Source organism: Mus caroli, chromosome 19 (genome assembly GCF_900094665.2).
Source record: "Mus caroli chromosome 19, CAROLI_EIJ_v1.1, whole genome shotgun sequence".
Lineage (NCBI taxonomy): Eukaryota > Metazoa > Chordata > Mammalia > Rodentia > Muridae > Mus > Mus caroli.
This window is the reverse complement of record NC_034588.1, coordinates 25,949,816-25,971,803: the sequence shown is the minus strand read 5'-3', so window position 1 is coordinate 25,971,803 and position 21,988 is coordinate 25,949,816. Positions and strand designations below refer to the sequence as shown.

The 21,988-nt window shown below is 44.4% G+C and overlaps 1 protein-coding gene across 7 annotated transcripts in view; it reads left to right on the top strand.

The window, feature by feature from the left end:
- Nucleotides 1–20,288, top strand: part of Spata6l (spermatogenesis associated 6 like) — a 44,548-nt gene extending 24,260 nt beyond the window's left edge. For 2 of the 7 annotated variants that reach the window (XM_021152210.2, XM_029472772.1), the window contains exons 8-13: nucleotides 1,871–1,973; nucleotides 4,505–4,539; nucleotides 5,263–5,450; nucleotides 14,757–14,841; nucleotides 15,627–15,728; nucleotides 19,650–19,896. In XM_021152210.2, the coding sequence (XP_021007869.1) occupies nucleotides 1,871–1,973; nucleotides 4,505–4,539; nucleotides 5,263–5,450; nucleotides 14,757–14,841; nucleotides 15,627–15,716 (501 nt within the window). In that variant the 3' untranslated portion in view covers nucleotides 15,717–15,728; nucleotides 19,650–19,896. Of the gene's footprint in view, nucleotides 1–1,870; nucleotides 1,974–4,504; nucleotides 4,540–5,262; nucleotides 5,451–14,756; nucleotides 14,842–15,626; nucleotides 15,729–19,649 lie in introns of those variants that run through there. The other 5 variants (XM_021152214.2, XM_021152212.2, XM_021152211.2 and 2 more) reach the window with 5 other exon arrangements.
- The last annotated feature ends 1,700 nt before the right edge of the window (nucleotides 20,289–21,988 follow it).

Here is a 21,988-nt window from a genome sequence, read left to right as displayed (position 1 = left end):
TAGCTTGGGCTACATAGTATGTCTAGGAAACTTTGAGCTACTGAGTTACATACACACACATACACACACATACATACACACACACACACACACACACACAAACACACTCACAAAATACACACAGACATACATACTCACAAACATATACACACATACACACACACACACACACACACCAGCCACAGATCATTAATTTGATTCATTCTCTTCAGTTTTTGTATACATAGCCTTTGTTTTCCACAAAGCTGTAACTATACTGTTAGATTCATTCAAGTTAATATTTTTTGTTATTCTTGGTGATCTCTATCACAAATTGCAATTACTGACTATCTTCAGAATATTCACAATTGATAAAATGCTAAATGAATATCTTGACTTAAAATTTCTAGGAAAGGATGACTGTCCATCTGATAGAGGCTGTGAGTTAGGGTTTGTCTCAGCCAAGGTGCCAATGAGATGGTTGAATGTAGCTTGCTTGTAGGTAGATTGAGCGTTCTGGCTAGAAAATATGGACTGGTTAATCTACAAATAAGGACTCTTCATAAACACAGAATTATTGTATGGCTGGTTTCTTTATGGTGACCTTGGTAAGGATGCCTAGCAAAATGTAGCAACCTGCCATTAAACATGGCCCCATAGAAGTGCTGATAGCTTGTATCTTTTTTGACAATGTAGCTTATTCTATTCCATATAAATGGCTATAAAATGCAGTCCCCAACACTGTGGATGAATTAATCTTCAAAAAATTGGCTAGATGTCTTAGGGAGTGAAAACTTGACATTATATATTTACCTTGTTTACAGGTCATTTTACATACCTGACTACCTAGATTTCCTGATCATATTCGAGACATTAAAGCTAAGAACTTGGGTCTGAGCCGGGCGTGGTGGTGCACGCCTTTAAACCCAGCACTCAGGAGGTAAAGGCAGGCAAATTTCTGAGTTCAAGGTCAGCCTGGTCTAAAGAGTGAGTTCCAGGACAGCCAGGGCTATACAGAGAAACCCTGTCTCGAAAAACCAAAAAAAAAAAAAAAAAAAGAACTTGGGTCTGAAGAGGTAGCTCAGCAGTTAAGAGCGTTGACTGTTCGTCCTGAGGACCCAGATTCTATTCCCAGCATCCGCAGAACAGCTCCTCTTTATAGCTCCAGTTCCAGGCCATCTGATATCCTCTTCTGGCTTCTTTGGGCACCAATACACATGCGGTACATGGACATACATGCAAACAAAACACTCAGACACCTTTAAAATTTTTAAATTAGAAAACTTCAGTCTATTTCTTGACATAACAATAAAAATTAGCATTGTAGCCTGCCTCACCGATAAAATAAACAAAACCTTCAAAGTCTAGCTTCATGCCGCAGAGGAATCTCCGTTTGACGTATTTTGATCTGTTTTCGCAGATTGTGTTTACCAGTTTTGTTTTAGGAAAATGTGGTCTGTCACTTTAAGTAAGAGAGTGGTTAGTGCTATTGTGTTTTAAAAGAATCTCGACAGCAGACTGGAAGGGAATCTAGCCAGTCTCTTGATTTCTGGAATACTCTGTCCAGTTCAAAGGGCTCCAGGCTGGATTGGTGGCTCACACCTGTAGTCACAGCACGCAGGAGGCGGAAGTTTTGGGTGCTGTCTTTTCATCATTACCAGTTCTGAGAACGTGTCTTGTGTCTAGCTTCAGTTCTCTTTGCTCACCGTTGACACGCCCTCATATCTAGCCTCCGTGGAGATGGTGGACAGTTTCTTCTGTGGAGTAAATGTAACATACGTGGAGACTGCGAATTAGATTATTTTCCAAGACTCTCTTTGACTGAGGTGGAAAGGCATCATGGGTAATTAAGACGGAGGTGATGAAACTTGCGTGTTTCCTTCACTTTCAGGTGGACAGTGGGAACCCCTTTGGTGAAGATAATTTGGAGCACCGTTCGAAGAAGTCCAGAAGAAAACCTAAGTTAATAAACTTTGATCTTTCGAAGAAAAGAGGTATTTGAGTTTCTTGTTACTCACATTCCCCAGTGAGCACCACTGCATTCCACTAAGCCTCTTTCCCTGTGAGGAACTCCAGGTCACTCTGGAAGCTGTGGGCTTGAATTTCAAGGTCTTTCTAGCTATGGCATTCATGTGGGGCAGAAGAACTAAGAAGCAGTTTGTTTTCAAGTTGTCCCTGGAAACTTGAAGGGGACAGAGCTGGAGGGTGTGACTAACCACATGTGGCTACAGCCCCTGGATAGGCTGGCAAAGCAGACCGCAGCTTGCCCTCCTGTAAACTCTACACAGGCAGCCCTAACAGTTAGCAAATATGTTTGTTTTGCTGTTTCTTTCTGAGGGGAAGGAAAAAGAGACTCACGACACTCGCTGACCAGATTCTGTGTTAGTGAGGGGGGAGCCAGCTCTCTGAAGCAGTTAGACTAAGGTAGCTAACTGTCTTCAGTGCTGTGGATTTCAGGATCTTATGCATTTGTAAATGATACTGGGGGCTTTAAAAGAGCTTCGGTTGGTGTGGATGATGGCTATCCACATTTAGCTTGTTTGAAATTGGAGTTGAGTAATTGCGAGATGTAGTACACCAGTAGAGAAGTTACTAACCATTAGACCAGTTATGTTATGATGTGTTGTGGTGGCTTTTTGTTAGACTATGGGACGATAAGACTGAGAGGAATAAATCATGTCTTAGTATAATTATGAATGCAAGCTTTAATTCGGAGGTCTTGTAAAAGGTCTTGAAGGGACCCCTGTCCCCCACTGAGGTCTCTGGACTACACACTGATGGACAGTGATTGGAATGTGCTATTCTGTCCCTAGTAAAGGGCACAGCAGCTTGCCTGGAGTTCTAAGTCTAAGACAGGGCTAGGGATGGCTCCCTCTGTTACCTCCTGGTAGGACTGACTTGCCATGTTCTCACACTGGTGTTCCCTGTGTTAGGCTTAATGGTTTGTGCCTTTAAGGGACTGTAGAGGGTTTTATGCTAACTCAGGCCAGTGTTCTGAGAGCAGAGTGACGGATCCCAGCTGAGCACTGATAGAGTGTGGGGCTGAGAGGAGAAGTGCTTTCTCCCATCTGAGAGTTAATTTAAGCCCTGCCATTGAAGGTCACTGGTGTAGCCTGTAAAAGCAGTGCCATCCTTCCTGTTACACTGAATGCAAGCAGCAGCAAATGTCCTTTTCTAGAAGAGAGGGTCGAGCTTGATGCTGGCTTGCATCTGATGGTGCCCATTCGCCATGCTTGTCCTGGTCTTTGCCTGGCAGGAGAGGGGGTTTGCAGTGGTTACCATGTCAGTGTAACTGTTAGCAGAGCTGCAACCTGCATACATTCAGATCTCTGGAATTAGATCCTGGAATCCCTGTGGCTTGCCAAGCTATCCCTGCGTTTGGGCCATCCCCAGGCCTGTGGGAGAAGAAAGCCATGCCTCCAAACTGCAGCTCTTGATTCTGTGTTGATGTGAGGCCTCTGAGTCCTTTTCTCACAAGCTTCTGGCTGGTCCTCACACTGTTGGGTTATGGCTTGCCCTCTGAGAAACAAGGGGTCAAAAGCCAACCAGATGTTGATGAGTTCTCAGCTCACCAGGCAGGGGAGTCCCCAAGGAGTTCCTACGCTTCAGGCTAGTTTTGTACCTTTAGCTGCAAGGGACTTTGCTGATCCCTAGCCCAGCTTAGGGTGGAGGGTTTCCAGGGCCGTGTGCATACACAGAGATGGAAGTGCTCAGGCAGGGAACACGTCAGGCTTTAAAAATCTCTTCTTATTTCTTTCTTATTACTATTGCTGCTATAAAGTGAACCAGGAGTTCAAAGAATGTCATTAAACCTGGGGGAGAGGAGGGAAATCTACTTGCTTTTTGTTTTTCTCCATGTGTGTTTATTATTTTTAGAATAATAAAATATTTAGTACTGCAATATTTGGCTTTGTTTTGGAACTAGGGTCTCATACAGGTTAGGCTTTATTACCTTATTTATTACTTTATTTTCTAATCATTCTTGCCACTCACGAGTGTGAGGTCTGTTTATCTCTCCTACTTTTAGGGTAATGGCAGTGATTTGTGGTTTAGGTACATTTTGCTTCATATGTATCCATTGGCTTGACTCTATATTCACCTTTACCTTGGCCAAGAATCCTCAAGAGCCAGAAACCAGCAAGGACTCATGAGGCAGAGCACAGGAACTTTATATCAGACTCATATTGCCTTCTTCAAAGCTCTGCGCATCTGGGCAAATATATCTTCTTTCTTTAAGGCTGTGTAAGGCTCTTGAACTTCTGATCCATGGCCTGTTTGTCCCTTAACCCCCTTCCAGCTGTACTGTCACTGAAAATAACAGCTAGACTGTGGACCCCAGGAAGACAGAAAGGTCCTATAGAAGTGCAGGGGAGACTCGGTTGCATCTTGGAACAAGGGAACACTTTAGTTCTCTTGCTGTCCAATTATGGCCTAAACTCTTGTTTCTGCTATGGGATGAATGTGTCAGCAGTTTTAGAGCTAACTGATAATAACGAGTTCCTCACCCTATTCCTCTTTCTTCTAGCATCTTCTCTTGACAGCCTGGAGGCGAACATAAAGGTACGTGCATCAGCAGCATTTGTAGATGTTTTATTTCCAGCATCTGTGTCAGGCCCCACACAGTTAGTGGGGAGGATTCATCCGTAGCTGCGGTGTTCACATCAGGGCAGCATAGCGGACGTAGGGTTTATACAGACTGATCCTCAGGCTCCACTGCCTGCTCCACTGTGGGGTTCAGTGGCTTGCTCCCCTTCTTCCATTTGTGTGACCCACTACCAGGGAAGGGTTTATATAGGGTGATTCTTACTTTACCGCCAGTGACTCATGTTGCTTTTCTCCAACCAGATACCTCTGTACAGTGAGGTGGTAAATGTGGCCCCAGGCTTAATCCATTTGCTAAGTTGTGAGCTTGTGTGCTAAAAGCTGAAAGGGGTGTATGAAGAAGACATTAAGTATATGCTGCATTGAATATGTACAGTACAGATACACTTTGTTTAAAAATCAGATCTTTTCCCGAACCACAGTCCGTGTCCTCAGAAATCAAAGTTCCAAGTGCAAGTTCAGGTTTTCCTTGTTAACATGTAGAGCCCTTTGGCTGTGTACCCCTGGCCTGGACTCCTGACCCTTCTGGATGGACCATTGCCCCCTTTTATTTACAGGAAGTCCCTGGCCACATATTGTTATCTTACCTCAGTTTCTCTCTTGTTCTAGCCTGCCCCTAGCAATTATTAGGCAAATCAAAACCCAAACTACAAGTGAAAAATAATGCATATTGTCACTCAGGTTATCCGAGAGCCAGATGAGCGGATTGTCTTAAAGAGCCAGCCACCACCACCTTTAGATTCAAGTGAGTCCAGAAAGCCCTCGCTCAGTCACCAAGGAGATGCCAGTTTCCACACAGAAACTTCAGTTATCACCTCACAACTCTCCAGCCCTCCCAGCCCTCTGAATCATCCTCTTCTCCAAGAAAGGTCAGCAGCCAGCATCTGTTCCCTTGCCCGAAGAGTCTCAGGCTCTGTCAGGAAGGAAGCCTGAATACTCTCTCAGTTAGTTTTGCTGGAATATTCAGTTAGTGAATGTCACCATCCCTTTTTCAAGCCTGTACAAAGCATACATACCATTAGCCTCTACTTGGGAAAAAGTGTTTGAGGATACCCGGTGTAGGCTTAGTGGTATAGCTCAGGGATAAGAGTATTTATTTAGCATTCATGGGACTCTAGGTTCAGTCCCCAGTGCTGTCAAAAAGAAAAGTCAAACTGAACTGCCATTGCAAACAACAACAACAACAGAAAGAGAAGAAAAGAAAAACAGGCTAGAGAGATGGCCCAGTGGATAAAAGTGCACACTTGCTGCACAAGTTTGAGGTCCTGAGTTCAGAACCCTAGCACCAATAGAAAAAATGTCAGATGTGGTCTCACTGGTGGTGGGTTAGGTTGAAGACAGAGACTAGCCCACAAAACAAACAAGTAAATGAAGATGAACTTCAGATTCAGTGAAAGAACCTGTGTCAAAGGGAATAAGGTAGAGCATGATAGAGGACACCCAACATCATCTTTCCTTTGCTGCGTGTGTGCGCGCACACACGCATGCACACTCGCGCATGCACAAACACCCCAAACACACAACAAAATCGATGCTTGGTAGAAATAGTTTGCAAAAAACTAACAATATTTATCTACTCTGTCATAGTTTTTTAGAACTGAAGTTTTTAGTTTTACAATATCACAATGTTCGCTAGACATTTTAGAAGCCATACATCAACAGAAAGGAGTGGGGAAATCATCTGTGTTCCACTAGTCAATAATAAACGCCATTAATGTGCATATTTAATTTGCATAGGGTTAGCTTCTTGGTTTGTTTACATGAGTGCAAGTAGTGAAAACATTTGCATAGGAGTCTGTCTAGAGAGCTCAGATGGTCAGAGAGTCACAGTTATCTCTGTCCAGGGTCTAGTCTCTTCCCCTTATGATTTGTGCTTTTCCAAGGGAGATCTATATTTGCCAGTCAGCATCTCAAATATGATGACTACACATTTAGCTTGCCCGAGTCTGCCAAGATGAGCCAAAGCCCTATGTTTTGGGTAGATTGGCACTTGGGCAGAGCAGCACAGAGGGGTCAGTTCCCTTCACTTCATGGAAGGGGCCCTGAAAAAAATCAGACAGCTGCTTTGAAAGAAGCTTATGCAGGTCAGCTCTTCTCTGCGGTGTTAGTGATAGGCATTAGACATTCCCTTCCCCAGAAACACAATTGCTGCACACAGAGGGACCCACATTAAGCAGTCTCTGAATGGCCCTTGAAATTTAATAGGAATTATACTTGAGTTTAAGGTAGTATAAGAAAATAAAAATCAATTTTTTAGGTTTTTTTCCAGAAATGATAGCACAACTATATTAAAATGTTAAACTATTTAAGGAAATTATATCAAACATTTTAATAAGCTAATAATGTATGGTTAATTATTCACTGTATTGGAAAGTGGTACAGCAGATTTGAAAACACCAGGTTTGCCAGGCTCAGATGGTCAGAGAGTCACAGTTATCTCTGTCCAGGGTCTAGTCTCTTCCCCTTATGATTTGTGCTTTTCCAAGGGTGACAACGAGGGGCATTGTTCAGCATGCAGAGACCTAGAGCATGGGAACTGGTGGTGACCTCCGGATGTGGTCTTAAGTGATGAGTGCTCTCAGCAGTATTCCAGCTTTAAATCGTGACTTTGTTCCTCTGCTGCAGGGACTAGGATAGCCAAGGCTCTGTCTTTGTGCTTTGTTAAGATATACCTTCCTAACTACCAGAATTAGTACAACAGGATTTTCTGACACTAAAATACTTATGAACTTCTTGGGCAGCTATTTACAATGATCACGACATAGCTCTACTTTCTAGGGGTTCACAAACTGTGGGTCATTGGGCTATACAGTCTAGTCTCCAGTCAAGCTAAGGTCTGAACTCCGGAGAAACTCAATGGTGTCAATTCACCTACATGGGATGGAAGGAGTTCCCTCATGTCTCCTGGACTCAAGGCTCCTGTCAAAGTTACCACCCCAAAAGCCCCCACAGCCCCCACAGGAGAAGCATGGCTTGTAGTCACATAGACAATGTCCCAAGTCTGTGTATAGCCCAATACCTCACAACAAACTAGACAGGAAGGTTGATGTAACCCCATCCTGCTTAACATGACCCGGATCATGGTATGCTCTCAACAGTAGTCCAATGCAGGGGGTGGACAGAGCAGATAGAAGATAAGTCCCACAGAGAGCAGAGGGACCCTGCTGCTTCTGAACATGTCAGATGGCATCTGCATTCATGTATCCATTCAGCTCCCCTCTGATGAGCATCTTCATGTAGCCAGCCAGCTGATCCTCATTTTTGGCTGATGTAAGAATTGCCTCACATTTACTGAGTCAAACAGAATGAATGGAGATTGGATATTGAGTGTGTGAGAGAGTGTTAGGATTGATAACCTGCTCGCCACACCTGGAATGGAGACTAACTTAACACCTAACACATTTCTCCTATTCTTCTGACAACTTGCAACATAGCACAGAATAAAAATACATGCGCATATTCATGCACACACACACATATGCATGCACACACAGAGTGATTTTGACAAGGCAGAAATTTATAGATATGTCTGGAGAATAAACGAGAATGGCTTCATGTGGGCCCTGAACAAGACTGGTTCATGGTTGAGTTAGTGGAGAATGGGGGATGGGAGATAAGAAGAGAGGGGGCTTTGTCAGCCTTCATCATATGATGAGTTTGTGGGAAACTTCTGGGTCCCAGTGTCCAGGATATGAGGATAACTGTGGAAGTACCGTGGAGACTAAAAAGGCAGAAGAGAGTTCCAGGAATGTTCAGTCAGTGGAGGCATGGCAGGGAACATAGGAAGGTGAGAGGGTATTCAGCCATTTCAGATGAGGCAGCAAATTCAGTGTGCCCAGTCATTCTAAACAGGTGACTTTGGACCTAACTGGACTACGCTTATTTAAGTCATGCCATTATCCACAATGACAAAGAACTGTGACCACAGAAAGTGGTCTATCATCCAGTTGGCTTATGACTGTCTTGGCTTTAGTCCCCAAGGTCCTGCATTGTGGGAAAGCCCTACGCTGAGTCAGTTGGTCACCTTTCCACTAGAGGAGTGGCCTTAAATGCTATCTTTTCAAGGAAGCTGTTTTCACATAACATATGCTGGCAAGGACATGGGGTGGGGAGGAGCCCTGCATTCACTGATGGCTGTGCCTTTCGTGTGCTTGGGGAGCTTCCACGTCCCCCTTGACAAGTTTAGCTGATCACAGAGACAGATGTCTGGAACCTTGGTGGCTATAGTTCCTTGTCCTTTCCTTTCTGGCTACTCTTTCACAGCAGCCAGCAGGACCAGCCCCTCCCGGGGGTGCATGAGAACCATCTTGTGAGACTCTGTTAGCTTAACACTGGAGGCAGTCAGTGCTCGGCTTGCAGGGATGAGGGGCCCAAGGGCCCTTTAAGGTTTTTAAGATAACAAAGTAATGGATCTCATTATGACATTTTCATATATATTTTGTTCTTCTCATGCCAGACTCTCCCACCCCACTCCTCTAACTCCCTGCTGTCCCCCTTCCTTACCCTGAGACCCTTGTGCTCTCTTGTCACATGTCCCCCACTCCCCTCCTCCCAGCAGCTGCCCCGAGCTATCTTTCTACATGATGTCTATCCTGGTTAGTGTTATCATTGCTGGATGAAACACCATGACCAAAACAACTTGGGGAGGGAAGGGTTTATTTGGCTTACACTTCCAGATCACTGCTCATCAGTGAAAGATGTCAGGTCAGGAACTCAAACAAGTCAGGAACCTGGAGGCAGGAGATAATACAGAGGCCATGGAGAGGTGCTGCTTACTGGCTTGCTCCCCATGACTTGCTCAGCTTGCCTGCTTGGTTGCTTGGTTGCTTGGTTGCTTGGTTCCTTCCTTCCTTCCTTCCTTCCTTCCTTTCCTCCCTCCCTCCCTCTCTACCTCTTTCTCTTTCTTTCTTTCTTTCTTTCTTTCTTTCTTTCTTTCTTTCTTTCTTTCTTTCTTCCTTCCTTCCTTCCTTCCTTCCTTCCCTCCTTCCCCCTCTCTTTCTTTCTTTCTTTCTTTCTTTCTTTCTTTCTTTCTTTCTTTCTTTCTTTCTTTTTTTCTTTCTTCCTTCCTTCCTTCCTTCCTTCCTTCCTTCCTTCCTTCCTTCCTTCCTTCCCTCCTTCCCCCCTCTCTTTCTTTCTTTCTTTCTTTCTTTCTTTCTTTCTTTCTTTCTTTCTTTCTTTCTTTCTTTTTCTTTCATAGAACTGAGGTTCACCAGACCAGGGATGGCATCACCCACAACGGGCTGGGCCTTCTCCCATCCATCACTAATTAAGAAAATATCCTACAGGCTTGTTTGCAGCCTAATCTTATGAAGGCATTTTTAAAATTGAGGTTATCTCCTCTCGGGTGACTTTGGTCTGTGTCTAGTCCACATAAAACTAGCCAGTAGAATTTCCTTTCTAGTTTTATGACCTACATGATAAAAACAAAAAACAAAAAAACATGTCTTTGTGAATCTGACTTTGTTTGATTGACATGATTATTTTCAATTCCATTTCAAATGTCTGGATTTTCTTTTCTTTTCTTTTCTTTTCTTTTCTTTTCTTTTCTTTTCTTTCTTTATTTCCTTCTTTCTTTCTTTCTTTCTTGGGTGTTTTTGTTTTGTTTGGTTTGGGGGAGGGTTGTTTTTTTTTCTTCTTGAAACAGGGTTTCTCTGTGTAGCCTTGGCTGTCCTGAACTCACTCTGTAGACCAGGCTGGCCTTGAACTTACAGAGACACACACATTTCTGCCTCCCAAGTGCTGGGATTAAAGGCATGTGACACCACCACTCATTTTAGGATTTTATTTTCTTTGTGGCAGAATAAACCCCACTGTGAATGTTTTTCACATTTGTATTAGTACACACACAGACCACACACACACAGCACACACACCACACATGTATCCATTTGTCTGTTGATGGGCACAGAGGCTGGTTCTGGTTCCTAGCTTTTGTAGATACCACAGCAATGAACATGGGTGTGCAGATATCCCCGTGGTATGCTGACTTAGAAAACTCTGAGGAGTGGAGCAGTTGTGTCTCATGACAGTCCTACTTTTTGTGTTTTGAGAGACTGCCCACTGATTTCCATGGTGGCTGTACCAGTTCCCACTCCCACCACAGGTGAGTGAAGGGCTCCTTCTCCCACGGCCTTGCCAGCCTGTGTTCTCACTTGTTTCCTTGCTGATAGCTGCTGGTGTGGAATGGTAGGATTGAATGTCAAAGCTACTCATTGGCTTTCCCTGATGACTAAGAGTGCTGATCTTTTCCTCCATCATTTACTGTCCATTTGGATTTCTTTGAGAACCGTATTCAGTTTACCAGCCCATTTATTAACTGGATCCTTTTTTTGATTTCTTTCTTTTTTTTTTTTTTTAGTTTTTTATGTATTCTAGATGTTCATCTCTTGTCTGAGGTATTGGTAGTAAAATTTTTCTCTCATCCTGTAGTCAGCCCAATGGTTTAAAAGTTAACTTTTTATCTTCTCAATATAATTCACTTTCTCCTTTCCCTTTCTTCCTTAAACCTCTCCCATCTTTTTCCACTCTCAAATTTATGCCTTTTTTTCCCTGTTACACATTCATGTGCACTCTCTTCTGATATGTCCTCTGGTCCATAGATATAGGATATGTATCTTCTGGGGCCGGGCTCCCCACCATCTGCTGATCTTTTCACTGAATCCAGTTGTGGTTTTCTGTGATGGTATCTATTTTCTGTAGGGAGAAGCCTCTTTGATGAGGGATGATAGCTACACTTACCTGTGGTTAAGGATACGATGCAGTTAAAGAATTATTCTGGTTTAGCGAAGAGGCAATAGTAGATTCTCTTCTAATATTCATAACCTCATTACCCAAGCTAGGTTTCTAGGACTAGCCACGATTGCCCTTCTGTTGAGTAGATTTTAAGTCCACCTGGACAGCTGTTGGTTACTGCCAACATGTGAGTGCCACTAATACACTCTTGTGGATATCTTGCTATGCTGGTCATTGTGTTTTATAGGTATCATAGCTGGGTAGGACCATTAATTGCTCCCCCCCCTTGGGGGCTTTCGTGGGCCTTTATGATACCATTTAAACTATACTGCAGGGAGGATGCTTTCAGACCAGTTCAAATAATCCAAGTCCTGTATCCTAAGTGTTTAATATCTCCAGGAATAGGGTCTTACCATCAACCTCTGAGGGGCATCTCAGGGCAACATTAATGGCCTATATTGTTTTGGGAGTCATTTGGACTATACTGACCAACCACTCAAAAGGGAGTTTCTCATGCCTGGTACAGTTGGTTAGAATACTGTTCTTGCAAGGAATATTGTCAGCTCAAATGGCACAACTTCATTTAAGCTCTCTCTCCCCTCTCTCTGTCACTGTCTCTGTTTGCCACTGTCTCTGTCTATCTGTCCCCCCCACACACAATACACACATGCATGCATACATATTGTGTATAATTATTTTAGGTTAATATAAAACAATATTGAAGCTTTGTCTTAATCAGGGTTTGTATTCCTGCACAAAACATCATGACCAAGAAGCAAGTTGGGGAGGAAAGGGTTTATTTATCTTACACTTCCATACTGCTGTTCATCAGCAAAGGAAGTCAGGACATGAAATCACACAAGGCAGGAACTTGGAGGCAGGAGCTGATGTAAAGGCCATGGAGGGATGTTGCTTACTGGCTTGCCTCCCCTGGCTTGCTCAGCTTGCTTTCTTATAGAACCCAAGACTACCAGCCCAGGGACGGCACCACCCACAATGGGCCCTATCCCCTTGAACACTAGTTGAAAAAGTGCCTGACAGCTGGATCTCCTGGAGGCATTTCCTCAAGGAAGGCTCCATTTTCTGTGATAACTCCAGTTTGTGTCAAGTTGACACACCAAACCGGCCCGTATGGGCTTCATTAGACAACCTTGGTGCTATTTATCCCTCCTTCTTCCTTCTCTTTCTGTATTGACCTTCCCCGCCTTTCCCAATGAGAGCTCCTTCCCACTTTCCCCATTCCCCCTTTATATCACCTGTATACTATTCCTTGGTTACTCATGCTACGCACTCACATCTGGAGATTGGAGCTAGGAGCCTCTGACAAGAGAGAACCTCCGTGAAATGTTTGTCTTTCTGAGTCTGGATTACCTCACTCAATATCATCTTTTCCAGTGCCATCCACTTACCTGAAAATTCCATGATTTCATTGTTTTTCATTCCAGTTGAATAGTGTATGTGTACCACGTTTCCCTTATTCCTTCATCTCTTGCTACCGTGCATGGGGTGGAAATACACCTTGCTGAGCAAGAGTCTGTGGCGTAGGATGTCGAGACCTTTGAGCCTATGCCAAGGAGTGTTATTTCTGGTCATATGACAGACTGAATTGTAGGTTTTTCAGATTTTAGTGGGAGATGTACAAAGCCTTTTGAATACCAGAGTGAAGAATGTAGTCTCAAAGGAAAGGGAGACAGCCCTCCTTCCCGTCTCCCTCTCTGCAGCATGTTACCTGCCTTCACAACTCTTCTTGTCTGTGATGAGGAGAATCACAGAGACGGCATGTGGCACAGCTCTATTCCTTGTATGAAACCACAGTATTTTCAAGGCCTATGTGTCTAGCAGGTGGCTATTTTTAAAGATTTGCTGTATTTCTCATAAGATTCTTAGAGAGAGCAGAAATTATGCCTATGACGTTTTCTGAAAAGCAGCCATGCCTTGAGGGTGCAGGCCCTTGCTGCTCGGTGTTTTCCCGGGTCAGTAGGAGATGTGTGCACTCAGTCCTACTCAGCCTCATGTTCTTAGGGACTACTGAACATGCTTGTTCCAGAGAAGGATGTGAAAGGAGAATGATAGGAGTGAACTACACACAGGTGGAGATGCCTGGGGTCATTGGCACAGTGGTCCCATCAATTACTCCAGGCTTCCAGAGTCTGCTGATGGACAGCTCTCTGTTCTCAATGTCCTTGTAAACATCGTAAATTCTCATGGCATTCTAGTGCTTCTCACGCATTCACAGAGAGAAGGATTTTACCCAAATTGTTAAAATTCTTTGAAAGCTTTTAGGGAAATCGCATCTGTACTTTTTGTCATCAAATTTCTGTGTGTGCCTTTAGCTTCACGATCTCAGAATTTAGGATTTGATACCCAACAAGTATGAATGAATTCACTACTCAAATAATATAATTTCTTAGAGATTTGTTTTATGGGCCCGAGTATGTGTCTGTGCATCATGTGAGTGCAGGTTCCTGTGGAGGGCAGAAGTGGATCTTCTGGCACTGGAATTGAAGGTGTGGGAGCTGGGACCTGAACCTAGGTCCTCAGGAAGAGCAGAGAATGCTTTTAACTACTGAGTCACTCCTCCAGAGTCTCAAACAATGCTCTTTAAACCCCACGGTGGTATTCAATACCTACTGTGAGCTGAAATGAGTATTATTGTTGTCCTTTTCTGAGATAAGGTTCTGCTGTATAGCCCAGGCTAGCCTCAAACTCACAATCCTCCCACTTCAGTCTCCTTAGGGTTGGAACTACACACTGAAGTTGAGATAAGATAGTGACCAGAATCTCAACCTGGGTTTCAGTCGAGGGGACACATTAACCAGCAGGGGCCAGTGTCCACTATCAGAAGTGTTGTGAAATGAACAACGCATGGGTCAGCTGGCCTCTATAGGGGTGGGCTCAGCTCCAGAAGGACTCCTGGAGACATCAGCACTGGAGTTCATTCACGGTGAGTGGTTGGGAGTTAAGAGTGAGGACTTGGGTGGGAAGGTAGCAGTATCCTGCACAGAGGAATCCAGGAATCTGTGGGAGGGAGAAAGCACAGCGTGTAAGAAGCTGGAAGACCTTATCAGGTTCATGCTTATGTTTGGGCTCTGAGTGGCCAAATGGTGACGAGATGTAGAACAAAGTCTTTGTGGCAGAAGACAATTGAGAAGTGAGTCTTTAAATTACAATTTGAGGGTAAAGAAGCAGAGTTTGCTCATTAGTGAATTGCCTAAGAACGAATGAAGTCCAAAGAAGAGCTGGTCATAGGCAGGCACTGGGCACAGCACGTTGTTGCTGGCACTGCCACTTCCGTCGGGTGTGGGCGTGATGCCAGCATTAAAATGATAGCTGTGCTGTTTTCGTTTCTGGTTAAGTTTCAACCATATTTTTTAAGTACGTTAGGTCAGCATCCTTTTTAGGATAGCTGCATAATGTTCTACTCTATTTACTCTGTTGGGCAGGTTCCAGCCTTATTCTCAGTCCACGTGGCAGAAGATCCCCGAGAGCGTACGCAGCCTTCTGACATCCCACCGAGCTCACCCAAAGGTTAGGTGTTCTGGAGAAACTAAATCCTTGCTGATAAATGTAGGAACTGGAATTTGAAGTGTGCTGAGGGAAGTAGATATTAGTAAAATAATGTGAGACTTTGACCCTCGCCCGGGAGAGAACATAATAGCATGAGCCTGACCAGGTGTGTATCTGTGTGGTCGGGAGTCCGAGCAGGCTCCCAGAGGAAGGGACAGAGGAAGGTGAGCACAGCACTGACTAGGCAGAGGTCCTGGGAGCCATCCAACGGACCATGCATGCTCTCATCCTCTGTCCCAGCACACAGAGGGAAGCACTGTGTGAGAGCTAAGGAGGGCCACGATCTGGGAGAGATGACATCTAGAGTTGAATATGGTGTTGGGGCTATTGATGTTTTCTGTGACCTTAGGGAGCATTTCTGATCTATGGTAGGTGTGCCTGGGACTTGAAGTTTCCTGCAGACACACAGTTTGGTGATCTTGAGCAGAATTTAAAGGCATTCCAGTGAAATGTCAAAGGGGCCTCAGCTGCCAGAACTTATACCCGACTGGCAGGGTGACACTTGTTTTTGGAATTGGTCATGATACCCATGGGAGTAGTCAGGTTTTTAAAATTCCTCTCTGAAGAGCTCTGGCTTAATCATATTTTCCAACCTAAAGAAAATTTATCTCCTTAAGATGGAAAGAGGGAAGTATGGACACACACACACACATACACACTCAACCCCATTTGTAGGGCACATAGAGGCTGTTACCGATCTTTATTACATCTTGGGTAATGCAATTGCTGGATATGTTTTGTCATAGGACAGCTTTATCTCTGAAACAAATTCTATCCATGAAAGACCAAGCTACCCTCTGAAGAAACACTTAGAGCGTGCGCAGAGATATTTTTAACTCCTATCTCACGTAAGTAAGCAGCTTAAGTACTGTTTGCTACTGTGGTTTGCTAAAAGCAGTTTCCATCTCCTGCTGTCACTGAAGTAACTAGGAAGTGTGGAGGAGGTGGGGAGGAGCTCTGAGACCGCCCCTACCCCCAACCCCTGCTCAGTGGAACACTGATAGCAGCGACTTGCCAGTTCTCATGTTCTTTGTCCCACATGTCCCTCCCTCTTTATGTAAGAGACCCTTGGGCTCCTTGACCTCAGCCTCTGTCTTGCCTTGAGTTTCCACATGCCACCTGAACTACCACTTCTGGATTCAAATTGAGACCCTTCAATTTGTCCTTAGTTCTGTGACTCTCTGTGACTCTCTCTCTCTCTCTCTTTCTGCTATTGTAACAAACACATTTTAGCACTCTGCATGTTTCTTTATGAAGTGGACATAATGTACTAAAATTGGTCTTTTATAAGAGAAGGAAACCCAGCATTTAGCTCAGTATATGGAAAGCCAACCACACACTGGGCTTCGGTCCTGAGCAAGGCCCTGCCTTCCCATGCTAACCCTGCTACTGTCCTGACTTCTGTTGACCCTACAGAGTAGTCGTATGTGAATGTTGAAGGAGGTGCTGAGGCAAGTCTAGGATGCTGAAGTGTGGTATAGTATGTGGCCATAGGCTGGTGCTCATCATTTCTTACTTATTCTCTTAGTTTCCCTTCTTAATCCATGCCCCGAATAATAACCGTGTTTTCTTCAAGAGTGGCATGCTTGCCTGTGAGTTTCAAGTTGGATTTCTGTGGATGGGACTGAGGCCTGGGTGCTTGAGTTCTGCTATTATGTTGACAGCTCTCCACTCTTCCTTTTGTGTTTCTGACATAGGGTCAAGAGCTGGCCAAGTGAATCCCATGAACTAAATGAATCACTGTTTAATTCTGACAACAACCCATGAGGGGTGGTGCTTTTACTAAGTTCTGCTTTTGAACGTAGCGAGACCTGATACCTTGCTCAAAGCCACATGGTTAGTCAATGGCGTAGCCAATGGCAGGGCCAAGACTACGATTGATAGGATTCCTTAGTGCACAGTAGACCCGAGGTCATGCTTCGAGTCACCATGTTCTTTTGCCTTTCCAAGGCTAGAGTATGACAGAAGAATGCAGAGGAGTGGGTGTATGTGTAAATGGCAGCCCTTTAGCACCCAGGCAGTAGGTGGCCCTTGCCTTTAAATGTTTCCTCCTAGGAGTGACAGTGCTATATCTTATGGCCATCAGAAAGGAGTAGGCCTTTTTAAACAATGAAGGAGGATGAGATGACCTGCTAGATTTTGCCCCAAAATTAGGCTCCTGAAAGTCTGGCTTGAGCTTCATGGATGCTTCAGGATACAAACAACCTTGCCCTGGGGCTGGCGAGGATCCCTGCCTTCAGTAAAGAGGAAGTAGAACATCTTGATAATTGCCCATCCTGTAGGCTTTACTTTAGAACGTTCTGCTTGGAAGATTAAAGGATGGATTCTAGGCCACTTAATCTCTTGTTGTAAGACTCTCTATGCTCTTGTTAAGTTGCTACACGGTACATAGCACACGTAATCACCAAATGCCAAATTACATCGAGTCTCTACATGGGTAAAATCAAGTTACATAAAGCTGATATCTGGATGCTGATATGAGGTGGCTAGGGAAGAAGTATAATAGACTCCCACCCTTCTTATCCCCATCCCACCCCATTGCCAAGTCCACTTTGGAAAATGGGTTCCTTTCATAAGAGGAGCTCCCACACAGGCTTGGTAGATGCTCCTAGGCCTTTCCCAGAAGTGCCCGTTCTTCCTTTGATTACGGTTGCTTCTTGGATCCTAGATCCCTGGTGAGTCGAGGATCTCAAAGGACAGAACTAGGGGAGGGTCTCCAGTGCATGGCAGAGCACTGGGTGACTCGGAAGCAAACTGGGCATTTATTATGAATGACCCAGGAAACCTGGGGGGAAACCTGGGGGATGGGCAAGGTTAAGGAACTGTGAGGGGAGAGCTGGAGCTGTTTCCATGGCCTGGGAAGAAAGAACCCAGAGGGGACTCGTGGGCACACAGCAGAGCATCCTCAGTTCCTCCTGTGTGCTCTGGTCCACTTTCCTGTGGATTCCCATGACAGACTCAGCCCTTACTACTCTGCTGGTCCACATCTGCTTCTCTACTGTGGTCATCCTACCCTGTCCAGGCTTCCCTGTGGTCCGTTTCCCAGAAAAAAAGTGGAAAAAGATCCCTAGTCCAAAAATACCAAGAAATTTTGAGCACAAAGCAGGGATTCCCACTGACTGTTCAGGCAGAGGTAGTGTGGAGAGGAGGCAGGTAGAAGGAGGTATAAGATGTTGATGTCTTTACCTGATGCCTTGGGACATGGGGCTTGAGGCATGGGTGGTAACTTTAAAATGAGAAAAATTTCTACCAAATAAATACAGCCCCTTGAACAAAGAGAAGAATCTTCATAATGTCCTCAAATCTCTCAGGTAACCCAGGTTCCTGTGCTTTGGTCCTTAGTAAGCTAATGACCACATCTAGTGTCATGTATGACAGTCCTCTGTGGAAGTGGGCTCCAAAGACTGTCTCTGATGGTCCCAGTTCCCCAGGCAGTGCCAGGCCCTCCTTCTCTGTGCATGAGGGTGCGAGTACATGTGTGTATGTGTATCAGGTGACCACATACTACATACATCAGTTCCAGTCCACTGAATGCCTGCGGTTTCTTCATCTGCTCTCAGATTTCATCTGGAGGTGACCCTCCGTGGGAGGGAACAAGAGCCAGCCTCACTGTCAGGCATCTAAATAGATGGGGGTCAAGGACCTCAAGTCAGAATTTCCTCAGACGGGAAAATTGTAACCTCCTGCTCTTTGCAAAACTCAAGCACAATACAAGGAAGGGACAGTGGTGGTGCACGCCTTTAATCCCAGCACTTGGGAGGCAGAGGCACGTGGATTTCTGAGTTCATGGCCAGCCTGGTCTACAAAGTGAGTTCCAGGACAGCCACACAGAGAAACCCTGTCAAAAAAAAAAAAAAAAAAAAAGGAAGAAAGGAAGAAAGATTAAGTTGAGTTGAAGTGCTGGTTTCTGGTCCTGGCATAGCCCAGAGTCCTAGCTCCCAAGACAGCAGTGGCCATGGGGTTTAATCTCACCTATCCTAGAGAATCCTTTATAGCCATTATCACCACAGCTGAAAGCAAGCCAACCCAATCCGAGAGAGCCCAAGCTTCATCAGTTGGCATCTTCCATCTAGATTTAGGCTCCAGCATCTGATGGAGCTGTCATTTGATGGTTTGTGGGGGACTGATGTATGGGTGGGGGGATGATGATGGAATGATACATAGTCTGTCTTCATCCCATAAGCCCAAGTCAGCATCCAACAGGCCACACAGGTTGGTGACTATGCACCCAAGGTGCACAGCAGCAAATGCCCAGGCTACAGGCCTCAAAGAGCCTTAGGATTACCTGGGGGACTCTGAGAAGGCACTGATACCTATGGCTCTGTTCGGCCCCAGCTTAACCCTAGTGGTGGCCAGCACTGAGAATGCAGCAGAAACTTGCTCTTTAGGAGATTATATGCACTTCTAAGATGACATCTCTACAGTAGACTTGAGTTTTGTGAAGAATCATGGGGAATTAACAGAACAGTGAGTGTGTCTGACACTCGCCCTTAATGGCATCCAACAGGTTTGGGCACATTTGCTGTGAACGGAGGACTTCATTCACTGTACCCATAGCATGGGGAGGGAGATGCTCTCAGTGCAGGCTCTGCTATTATACCAAGAGGGCAAATGCTTTCCCTTATTCTGAACCTGAGACACAGGGGAAGGGGCTCAGAAAACAGGCGATGCCAAGGCTGAGCTGGATCTAAGCTTAGGATAGTTTGTTTTTTCCCTGGCTGCGCCGACAACTCAATGCCACACATAGATGTGCTCTTTGAATTTCACAGGGGAACATGGATGAAGGATGAAGAGTTCACTCACCAAGAGACTGACGTTTGAACACCATCCCCTGTTGTTTGGGTTGACTTCCTGGTGCCTAGCCCTTATTAATTCAAACCTTATACTCGGGTCTTTTGTGCCCAAGGTAAGAATTGTTGATTAAATTCTGTCTGGGGCTCTCATTCACTTGTCACCTGGAGAATTTGTGTCTTCCCTTGTATTTATTTTGAGCATGAAAAATAGAAAAAAACATAATTAGAAGAATATGAGGGGCTTTTCCATTTGCAAATTATTTTTTAAAATTGTAACAAACACATTTTTAAAAATTGTCACAAATAGGTCTTCCGTGAGACAGGACATTGATTATTTTGGGAGATAACCTGATAAGTCAACTGGGAAAAGACCATCAACTTGGTTTTCTCTTTCTGATAAATTTGATTTTGTGTTTCATTTTCTCGTGTTAGGCTCAAATGACATCAAGTCCCTTATTAAAGCCCAAGAAAAACACTATTAACATCTGAAGAGTTCAGCTCTCATTTTAACACTTAATTTTCTAAGATGAATTTGCAGGAGGGATTAATTTCTTTAGTTTAAACTGTTTCCTCTTCCAATCTCCCCTTGATAAATTCTTAATAAACATAGATCGGAAACAGAGTCTTTTGCAAACATTTTTTTTTTTCTCTAAGAGAACTGCTTTAAGTAAATAGATTCCCTGGAGAGTGCCACCCTGGCAGGCTTCGTGTTCATCTGCAGGAGCCTTTATGAAACACCTGTGCAATCTGAGGGAACAAGAAGAGGAAGGGAGAATCCTGCTGGGAGGGGCTATGGGCAAGCTGCCTCCCTTCCATCCCATCATGACTTCTGCATCCCCCTCTGCCTCTATTGCTGCGGTCTGAATGTTTGTGATTCCTTGAATTCCTAATTTGAACGGTGATACCATTAGATGGAGGTTGGGGTGTGTATGGTTGAGGAGATCGAGTTCATAAGGATAGAGCCCCGTGGGTGAGGCTGTGAAATAGGCCCTGGGAGCTCTGTCCCTCCTAACACACCAGGGCACACACAGTGAGGGGAGCAAGCAAAGGCCTTTACCAGATTCTAGATTTGCCAGCACCTTAACTCTGGACTTCCCGGCCTCCAGACCTGTGAGAGAGAGACTAATTTCTTTTGTTTATAAGTTACCTAGTTTACGGGGGTTTTGTTTTACACAATATACTAAAAACCTTTTTGGGTTTTATAAGATGCAATGATTTTTTTTTTTTTTGTTTTCTCCTGTAGAAATTGGTTTTCAAAAGTAAATTGAGAAATAGATACATATTAAAACAAACAAACAAAAATAATCCTGAAACAAAACAAAAGTATTTAGAATTTCAGCCAAATAAAGGTGCATTCCACCTTTGGAAGCAGATTATAAGGCTAGCTTACATGTACTTTTAAATGTCCACAGTGGCTTTTAAATGTCCACAGTTTGTTATTTGATGTGAATTTTAAGTAGCCATCAAAAATAAAAGCTAATACCATGGTGGTTCTGTTCTCAGAAGAGGGCTACCTACATGAGCAAGGGGAGCAGGCCAGCCCTAATGAGTCTGCCTCTCATTTCAATTGTTAAAACAAAAACAAAAACAAAACAAACAAACAGGCGGAGACGTTCAGTATTGATTTCCAAAAACATCTTATTTTCCTTTTTCCTAATTGTGTATCTACGTGTGTCTGTGTGCACATGACGGCAAGTGCCTGCAGAGGTCACAGGTTTCTATGCCCCTGTAGCTAGAGTACCTAAGAGTTGTGAGCTGCTGAACATGGGTGCTAGGAATCGAACCTGGGTCTTCTGCAAAACCATCATGGGCTCTTAACTGCTCTTCCATCTCTCCAGCCTCTGGAGCTTCTTCTTTGGGAGGTAAAGGGGGAAGGTTTTGAGCATGAATTCTTAATTTAATCAGAGGGGTTTTTTTTTTGTTTGTTTGTTTGGTTGGGTTTTTTGTTTGTTTGGTTGGCTCCTGGAACAAGCATCCTTTTTGAACCTGGGCCTTCTAAGCCTCTACACGGCAGCACCATCTCTCTCTGCTCACCTATAGGCTTTGAATTCTAACAGAGATTTTTAAAAGGCGGTCATGAAGGATAATGTCAGACCTAAAGTGGTTTTAGGTGCTAACTTGAGACTCTTGATGTGTTACCTATGTGAGGTCAGCCTAGTCTGGATGTTGAGGCCCTTCTCAGGGTGTCTATGTCCCAACCCAAGCTCCTTTAAAGGGACTTGCTGTGGTCCAAACAGGGCTTGCCTTCTGTCTGTGCTGTTTCCTAGTTATCTGCTAGCCCTGCCAGATGAAACCATTCTCCTTCTTGATTAGGG